General features: G+C 34.6%; 1 protein-coding gene across 1 annotated transcript; it reads right to left on the reverse strand.

Moving 5' to 3' along the window:
- Positions 1-589: 589 nt before the first annotated feature.
- Positions 590-1,858, reverse strand: LOC129956593 (uncharacterized). The gene has a single exon (XM_056068522.1). It carries the CDS (start codon positions 1,856-1,858, stop codon positions 590-592), a length of 1,269 nt encoding a protein of 422 aa, XP_055924497.1.
- Positions 1,859-10,589: the final 8,731 nt, after the last annotated feature.

The raw sequence follows: 10,589 nt of genomic DNA on the forward strand, positions 1-10,589 counted from the left end.
AAGGTCAGCAATGGCAGAAGTTCAGGAGAACATATGGCCAGATCAATTGTATGAAAGCTACGTGTAGGTTCGTGGAAGTACGTCTTCTCTTTATTATTGAGCAGACAGATACAGTTATTAGTTATAAACTGTTCGATCTGCCGCCCACGAGAGTTTGTACTATCCGAACCCCACAAGGTACTATGTCCGTTGAAATCTCCGAAAATAATAAAAGGCTTAGGAAGCTGGTCCACTAAATCATCAAGATCTTGTTGGCTAATGACATCGTGAGGTGGCAAGTAAATACAACAGACTGTGACCAATGATCGTACATGAACTTGTACAGCCACAGCCTGTAGAGCTGTATTCAAAGTGAGAGATGTGCTCGGATATAAATTTGATGTAAAGATACAGACACCACCAGAACTGTGAGAGCCAGTGCCTGCATCGTTCCGAATACAGTTATAACCACGCAATTTAATGGGAATGCTTGGTGTCAAAAAGGTTTCTTGGACACCAATGCAAGCAGGATGAAATGTGTTTAAGATGGACTTGATGTCAGAAAGTTTGGACCGGAGGCCGCGACAATTCCATGATAAGAAGGTACCCATTAAGAGGTTCTTGTTGCAGAAAAATTTGGAACAGTGTTAAGGGGTTGCGAGATTTCGCAACTCATTTTTAAATCGTCATCCTCTTCTTCTGATGGATGAAGTGATATGAGCTCAGGGCTTTTGGACGTTCCACCAAAAATTGAGGTTAAGTCCTTGTGGACTATGCCCCGATTAGCAAGACCAAGAGCGACTGAATTTTTGAAAAGGGATTTTTTTAATTTTGGAGAAAGGTCTTTTTCAGATAGACCACGTTTAGAAAGTTTTAGCTTCCGAGATTTATTAGGTTTCGGTTTTTGTTTGGAAGTTTTTGATTTGACAGGCTCAGGAGCACTGGTAGTTGAATTTTCTGTTTCTGAATCAGATGCTTTTTCAGGAGGTTTTTTATGGGAAGTGTGTTTTGAGCAATTTGGGCAGGAACAGTTTTCACAGAAGGACTTTTGGACCACAGATGCATAGCTAAGACCAGGTTTAGGAGTCTGGGCCAAAACTTTCCGTCTGGCTTCTGGGTATGAAATATTTTCTTTTATTTTAGTTGCAACTATTCGTTTTTCCAGTTGCCAGCGTTCGCATAAACGAGAATATGATGTGTGGTTGCCATTGCAGAATGTGCACTTTTCTGGTGCAGTGCACTGCTGACAATCGTGGCCTTTTTCTGCGCAGCGGGCACAAGTGATAGTCCCGCGGCAGTTAGTTTTCGAATGCCCAAAACGCTGGCATTGAAAACATCTCAATGGATTGGGGATATACGGGCGTACAGGTAATTTTATATAGCCAGCACATATATATTCAGGTAACTGATGGCTATGGAATGTTAGAATAAAATGCTTTGTTGGGAGGAGTTGTCCATCCCGCCTAATTGTTATCTGGCGTACATGTGTCACTCCCTGCGACGATAGTTCTTTCGTTATTTCTTCTATAGGTACATTAAATAGTTCTCCGCATGTTATTACCCCTTTCGAATAGTTTAGCGATGCATGTGAACAGACTGTAACTGGTATTGTGGCCAATGCTTTTAGTTTAATGATTTGCTGGGCTTGCTTTTTAGAGCATACTTCAACCAGCAAATCGCCTGAACGCATTTTGCGGATTGATGCAACTTCGCCGACTGTCGCCGATATTGCTTTTTGGACCAAAAAAGGTGAAACAGAGTTAAATGTATCGTTTTTATCGGATACTCGCTTGATAACAAAAAAGGAATCAAAATGGTGAGTGAAGGATTTGTAATTAGAGTGATGCCCACTGAAGGGAGATTTCTTGGAGGAGCCCATATGACATTGTTGAATTTTCGGGCCCGACGGCACCGCCCACCACGGAGCCCAACAAGGGAAGGCAGCCACCGGCTCTGGCCATTCCCAGCCTCGGCGCTTACCTTGGTGCTAGCCGGAACCTATACGCTCGGAGTTACCCCCGGGGACAGTGACCACCCTTAACGCCAAGCCCAAGGAGTAACCCCTTCGCTTGATCCCTAGCAGACTAGCCACTCAGGTGACTAGGTACCAGCCGATTGATACACCGGGGACCACAGTGCATCACCCGTCTTTCTAGTGGGTTGCCACGCACGGCCAACACGTGGGGTTTTGGCTGTCCATGAGAAGCAAGAAGCAAACAGAGCGGCGACAGCTTCTCATGGAGAACTCCCTCGCTTGCCGTCGAGGGAAGGAAAGACACAGCAGAAAGCAGAAGGCGTAGGGGAGTGGAAACATAAAGGGAGTATAGATCCCTGGGTACCTCGGGATTGGGACACCCGTACTCACCTAAAGAAGGTGAGCCCCTGAGGGGTGAAACTACCTTGCATCAAGGCTCTCTTTTTAGGCGTACATAATCACACAGGAACTTCTAGTTGGTTGTCAGATGCTTTCTGACTGTGGATCTCGACAAATTCTCTAATATTCTCGTTTTCTGTGGATGTTCGCTCATGAGGAAAAATGTGGAAATGTATGTACCGATCTCATAATCACGAGATAACAAAGAAACTGTTTTAATCCTCCGTGCACTTTTAATTTTATAAAAATGGTTACCTTACAGATCCTTCTTTTTTTTTTAACTTCTAACTTCCGTTCTCATATGATTTGAATTAAGATTCCTTTTCTGATTGAATATGCACCCTCTTTTGTTTTGTTTTTAAATGAAGACATGAATTGGTTAAGCATGCTGAATACTTAAAGCGCAAATGAGGTATATGAGTCTTTCAATTCATCCTGAACACACAGCACATTTGTTTCGACACATTCTTCATAATTACAATGAATCATTTTTCGTTTAATACCGTTTCAATTATATTGATTCCAAAAAGCAATTTTTATTTATATTACAATATAAAATCTCTGAAGGAATGTTAAAATTGCAATGTGTTGATTGACTCAACAACAGGTCTCGGCTCCAACAAAATAAAAAAAATAATGGTAATTATGAAGTGACCTTTGCACCCCGTATAAGTGTAGACAAATCTAAAGATTTAATTTTTTGATCCCAGGTACGAATTGAAGCAAAATATGACAGACTTCATGATCTAAAATATCAAAACGTTTTTTGCAGTAAAAAAGATCAGAGCCAATAGACAGGGAATTATCACCAACGGCTATTGCTTTTAGCTTAGCAGCTGATTCGAAATCTACGCACATTAATTGCACTGGGTACTCTTAAAATCAAAACTCTTTGCGCTTCTACAAATGTCAAAGTTTTGGATATACAATAAGAGGTTGTTGAAGCGCACAGACGAATGCGAGATATTCTTTGTCTCCACACTATATTGAAAGATATTCTGCCGTATTTCTTTTATAAACTATTTGATTATCGCTCATATTTAAAATCCTGTCATTGTGGGAAAAAAGAAAAAAGAAATTTTAGTGGACAAAACTAAGCAAAATCTTTTCTTCTAAAAAAATGTAAAATTATAGCAAATATAACAGCCAGATTTGGTGCATATCATTCTGAAGACGAAAAAGATTCGGTGGTTTCAACATCTGATAAAATGCAGCAAGAAATTCAACCATGTGTCAGAATAACTATTCCTATATCTGGTGAAATAAAAGTTACTTCGAAGACGAGATTAAAATTAAATAAGCTTGAAACAAAAAGTAGTCTTATCTAATGGAAACTTTTTAAATTCAATAAAGAAACGAAATCAGCATACTCTAATTATATATATATCGAAATCCACAATCTACATAATAATCTTAGGAAAATAATATCTTGAATTGAAAGTTCATAATATCTTTGAAGGAAAAAAAATAGAAAAAATATCACGCCACTTAGGAAAAGAAAGGATTAGAAGAAAAATGAATCATTCTCTTAAGAGATTTACTTTATAAAAAAAGGAATACTATTTACAATTATTGAATGTTACTGCCTAATATTGTAAACCAAAGTGTGTTGATTAGTGAACTTGGTTTTATATTAGATTATTCTAATATACGAATACTTTATGCAGAAACTGTTCCTTTTCACGCAACTTTGCTCACGCCTTAGAATGCGAGGATCACTAGCAAATATTATAAAAATCTTTAATCTTGATATAATCTTAGGGACACGAATCTTAAAAAGAAATATAAAATGAAATTAAAAAGTCGTGAAAATTAATGTTCATTAAATAATATAACACACAAGGGAATTTACAATATAATTTTGCACGAGAAATCAAGTGAAGTGGAAACGGAGAGTATAAAAATACTCTAGAATATTGAGACAAAATATACAGATTTCGTTTCACTGCTCTCAATGCGGTTCAGCGTAGGGATTGCAATACCGGTATACCAGGATACCGAATACCGGTATTTTGTTATGAAAAAAGTTGGAAAGTTGATTGGTGCAAATCAGCAATTGTGCTATGCTCATGGAATTCAATTAGGAGTAATAGATGTATTATACCCAAAAAATAAAGAACGGAAGAATCCAAATACTGTGGATATAGAAACTTCGGATTCCGGCATTGAAGAGAGTGTGAGTGATATTGACAATGAAGATAATGACAATGTATTTGTTGAAGAAGATATTGCTAATGAGGATGAAATGTTAACCCATCAAGAATTGCTTCCTATAATTTATAAAGTTCTAAAAATTGTTAAGATATTTAAGCGTTCCCCTATAAAAGATGACATATTACTAAAATATATACTAACTGAAAATGAAACAGAATATACGTTAATATTAGATTCTAAAACACGTTGGAACAGTTTACTCCTAATGATGGAACGATTTTTAAACCTGAGAAATCCAATCCAACCAATAAGCAACTTAAACCTGTAAATTAATTTTTCAGATAGTGAATTCGACTTAATATCCAGAACTGCATCAGCTCTACTTCCAATAAAATTGACTATTGAGGCATTATGTCGGCGAGATTCTAATTTATTAACAGCTAATGCAACAATAAATTTCATCTTGCAGTCACTGAAAGAAAGCACACATCATTATCTGAAGAGTTATATATTACATTGAAAAAATAGCACAGAAAGCATACCGAAATAGAAAATGTCTTATGGTATTTACATAATTATAATGATTTTAAAAAAGAAAAGAAAAGAAAAGAACCAATTCAAATCTGATTAAGCTTACAATAAATTTTCTTAAAATTTTTTACCTACAAACCTATCCACATTCAGAAGAATTCGGTTCAGTTATCGAAAATTATGATGACACTAATGTCGACAGTGAAAAGGAATTGTCTCTTGAACGAAAATTAGAATTAGCGATAAATAAAAAAATGTAAACATCCGACGAGAAATGGATTTATTTGAAGATGAGGGATTTAGAGGTAAATACTTGGAAAAAATATATCTCGCATTGTTAACAGTACCACCAACTATCGTAGATGCCGAAAGAGCGTTTTCGACAGATGGTAATTTTTGCACAAAATTACTTTTCAGGCTTAATGACAGTACAATTAATGCATTATGTTTTTTAAGATCACATATCAAAAATTTGTAATAGTACCACAGACTGAATAGTGATATTTATACTTTTTTGTGATTTAAATAAATAAAATGTTCCTTTACTTTTTTGTGATTCTTTACATACTGTTATAATTTATAAATTAATTTTTTTTTTTGTGATATTTACCCTCTCAAATAAAACTGGCAAAAAAAAAAAAAAAAAAAAAAAAAAAAACCCACAAAGAAACACCTGTGTTTTCTTTCTTTTTCTGAAATTTCTAATATTGGTATTAAAACCGGTATCCCGGTATTAAGATCTAAAAAATACCGAATACCGGTATTGAAATTTTGTTCCGATATTGCAATCCCTAGTTCAGCGTGTTGAGTAATTAATGATTCTTACGGAACTATACCGGTTTCTTGGTGCAGATGAAGATGTCATTTCAGTTTCTTAACATTATTACAATTAATATATTTTTTAACACCTGCCAATCTGAGGAAGTCGATTAGTGAATGTGGTTGAATATTCGTTCATATTAATAAAAGCAATAATAATTTATTCTGAATCTTTGCTTTATCATGAAGCTTCCTTTTTGGATCAAGGGTCTCTTTCTGGCCGTACTTAAGCAACCCGACATGAACAATTATCAAACTAACATTTCAGCAATGGTGTTAGTATAACATTTATTTACATCAGAAATAAATTGTCGAATCTTGCAAACCAAGTGCGTGGATTAGTGTACTTGGTTTTATATAAAATCATTCTAATACAAGTTTAATTTTCAAAGAAACTTCATTTTCATGACACTTGTGTTATATACTTTTCTGGTTTTAGTTGCCGTTCTCGGCAAATGAACTCGGCCTCATTTCTAACAAATAACTAATGACAATTAAAGAACTATTCCGTTTTCTCGGAAAGTGTAATCGCACTATTTTTACATTCTTATAATTAATAGATGTTTTAAAAACTGGCCAATATGAGGAGTTGATTAATGAATGCGGTTGAATGCTCGTTCATATGAATAAAATTAATATATTCTAAATCTGTGCCTTTTCATGAAATTTCTTTGTCCGATCAAGGGTCTCATTCTAGCCATAACTGTTCCAAGCTAGTTGTAAACCAGAGCAACTTGTAACAGCCTAACATGTTAGAAAATTCTCTGAAGTGATTGAATTGGAAGCTCGTACTCTGAACAGTTGGTACTGTCAATGGACATACAAATCTGGAAGACCAACGATGCATGAAGGTGCGAGCAGTTGTCTCCGCAGTTATGTTGGAATCACATTTGGACATCTAGTAAATCCAACAATAGTATTAATATAACATTTATTTACATTAGAAAAAAGTTGTCGAATCTTCCAAACCAAAGTGTGTTGATTAGTGTATTTGGTTTTATATTAAATCATTCTAATGCAAGAATAATTTATAAAGAATCTTCTTTTTCATGAAACTTGTGTTGTATACTTTTCTGGTTTTATTTGCCGTACTCGGCAAATGATCTCAGCCACATTTCTGACAAATAACTAATGATAAGTAAGGAACTATTCCGTTTTCTTGGCGCAAATGAAGGTGCAATCACAGTATCTTTACATTATTATAATTAATAGATGTTTTAAAATCTTGTCAATATTAAGAGGGTGATTAATGAACGAGGTTGAATATTCGTTTATATTTATTAAAGTAATAATATATTCTAAATTTGTGCCTTTTCATGAGTTTTCCTTGTAGGATCAAGGGCTTCATTTTATCCATAACTGTACCTAGCTAGCTGTTAACCTGCGCAACTTGTAACAGCCTAACATGTTAACAAATTCTCTGAAACGATTGAATTGGAAGTTCGTACTCTGAACAGTTGGTATTGTCCAATGACATACAAATCTCGATGACCAATGATGCATCAACCTGCGAGCAGTTGTCTCCGCAGTTATGTAGGGCGTTGGAATCACCTCTGGTCATCTAGTTAATCTGTGAATGATGTTAATTTGAAATTCATTTCCATTAGAAGAAGGTTGTCTAATTTTGTAAACCGAAGGGTGTTGGTTAGTGAGCTTGGTTTTATATTAGATCATTCTAATATAAGAATAAGTTTTACAGAATCTGTTCCTTTTCATGAAACTTTTTTAGAGAATTGCTGGTTGCGCTAATAATTGTGAGTACCACATGCAAGTATTATAAAAAAAAATTAATTGACTTTGTAACTTTTTTTCTATTGTACTCCAAATATTCTTATTATCCCACTGTGCGAATGGAAAGAAGTTTTAACATACATAAACATCTCAGTAAATATTTTTGGAAATTACTTAACTGCGAGCACGTCCGATCGCCACGTATTCGCGGAAACTTTTTAGCTTCCCTAGTTTTACAGAACATGTACTTCGCCACACCCATACATCTTTAAGGATTTAACTTCCTCACAACTAGTAGAATGAGCATTGGCTACAACATTCATTATACAAAAAGTTTTTTTTTTGTCTACCAATATAGCAGTATTGTAGCATAATCATGCATTTAAATAGACATGTCGCTTTCTCACGTATTTCGTTCCGATTTTTACTGTACAAGTGCATTGACCCATCTGTCTGTGTTGGCTTCAATTTCAACCAAATCCCAATGGTGAACAAATAAAAAAAATAGTTCAGTGTTTACGATATTATTAATTTCCTTATACCAACTCGGACAAATTCATTTTCTTTCTTAACTAATTTGAGAAAAAAAAGTTCTTCGTCGAAGTATTTTTTTTTTTTGGTAATTTTTGACATTTTTTAAGGAATTATTCCATAAATGCAGTCCGAAAAAAAAAGGACATAAAATTATATTTATAGCGCTAAGCTATCAGGAAAGAAATGTTAAAGCAGGCGCAAAACATTCATATTCCCAGTATCCAATCGGAATAATAACCTGCATATGCATGCAGTTGTGTGTGATCTCAAAATGAAAACAAAATGTAAAGGCCTTCGAAGTTATATGTACCTTATTATGATAATTATTTTTCTTTCAAAATACTGGTCGCCATATGTTCTTGAATATATTTTAAAAATTCCTATTAAATGAAATAGAATTACAATGCGCAACCTTTTTTTCTTATACCAAATTCATTTCTGTATTTGCCGTAACAAGTATTATTCATTTGTTTCTTTCTGTACTTCCTATATAAATGGTAATAGTACATGTGTAAATGTGTTCTCTATTCATGTATCTTAAAAATTTTAGTATATGGTAAAGTGAATAAATATGTCTTTTATGATCAGAATTTATACGCAACGTCATTTGTTACAGGTATATACGTATTTATATATAGGATAATATGACGGCATCTCCCAGCAATAAAGAATTTCAATCATTATTCACTTATTTTAATTTTCATACACACTCTCCCAGTTTTCGAAAAATCTCAATGATCTGACTAAGTAGAAAAATAAATATATTATAATGCAAAAGTGAATGGTAACTTTATTAATTTATTCGTAATTTGGATTTTAAATGGAAAATTGTTTATTTAATGGCAAAAAGATCAGTGCATCTGCCAATTTCTTACGCTACATATTGCAATATAATTAAGAGGAATTTTCACATTCATGATGACTATTGGCCCTTTTCGTTGGGAAAAAACATTTTTGATGAAACTATGATTCCATTCGAAATGAATTCAACTATTTCCTTCTTGTGGTATTCTGACGCATAACAGAGAAATTTTAACAATATTCCTGATTTTTAAATTTCACGGAAATTTTGACATCTAATATTAATATTATTAGAAATTTTATTAAAAATCCGTGTAAATGATTTAATGAATAAATTGTGATAATTTAAATTGGGTTGACTAGAGAAGACGTTTGACCTCGGTTTCGGCAACCACTTCTTAATTTGAGCCAAATTTCTTTCCCCGGAACATCTTTTTCATGTCTGCAAAAAACCAGTAGTCGCTGGGAGTCAGATCTGAACGGTAGGTGGGCGGGATGATGACACGGGGCATTGTCCTACTGAAACGGTCCTTTTTTTCTTTTGCACGTGGGTCATTTTTTTCTTGATTTCTGCACTAAATCGATCCAATTATGCCATGTAATATTCAGTTTTGATAGTTTTGCCTTTCTCAAGATAGTCGATAAATAAATTCCTTGCGCGTCCCAAAATAAAGATGCTATAATCTTGCCAAGCCGACTTTTGAGTTTTTGGTCGCTTTGGACCTCTTTCATCGGCTGCTGTCCACTCAGCTGACGATCTTTTTGAATCAGGCATGTAGTGATGGATCCATGTTTCATCCATTGTCACATTCCGATGCAAGAAAGTCTTTTTATTTCGCTGAAACAGCGCTCTGAATCGTCGACGCGTTGTTATTTCTTGTCCGGTTTGAACAAACACAGCATTCACTTCGAAAGCAACTTGCGTATGCCCAAATGTTCATGTAAAATTGTAAAGACACTCCCTTCTGATATCTTCAAGGTGTCAGCTATCTCACGCAACTTCACATTGCGGTCTTTTAAAAAAAATTTGGTGGCACTTTTTTCCGGAACAACTGTCAATTTTGGGGGACCTGAGCATTTAGCATCATCGGTGCTTGTAAGACAGCGTTTAAATTCTGCAAACCAGTCAATAATAGTTGATTTACCTGGTGCAGAGTCACCATAATGCTTACCAAGTCACTTTTTGGCTTCAAAAGTATTTTTTTCCCATCAAAAAACAGTGGTTAATCAACACACGAAATCCCTTTCTAACCATTGTCTTGAAAATTACGAAACTGGGATCATTAAAACGACTGTAACATCTATACTAACGGTCAGAATGCCATGACATTTTGACAGGTATTATTTGAAAGTTAGTACTACCCGCAAAGACGTGGTCTGTCAACAATATTGCCATATATGTGTTAGACCAGTGACATATTAAGTGATGTGTGTCTGATTCTTTTCTGAGTCTTTTCCTTTTTATGAAACTCTTATCTTCTTCTATAATTCTTTTTTGTTTTAAACTCTGATTTCAAATTATGGGAATGTTAAATTTAAAATTATAACGAACAGTAATTAACAAAAAGAAAAATCTTTTAAAAAAACAATGTAATTGAATTATTGTGTGGGTTTCAACCATAGGGCTCTCTGGTGCATGTAGCAGACATGTTGGTATACACATTAC

The sequence above is a fragment of the Argiope bruennichi genome, chromosome 11 (genome assembly GCF_947563725.1).
Source record: "Argiope bruennichi chromosome 11, qqArgBrue1.1, whole genome shotgun sequence".
In the NCBI taxonomy this organism is placed as follows: Eukaryota; Metazoa; Arthropoda; class Arachnida; order Araneae; family Araneidae; genus Argiope; species Argiope bruennichi.

Excerpts from the sequence above, each read along its gene's own strand:
- LOC129956593 (XM_056068522.1), bottom strand. The coding sequence starts at position 1,858 with ATGGGCTCCTCCAAGAAATCTCCCTTCAGTGGGCATCACTCTAATTAC.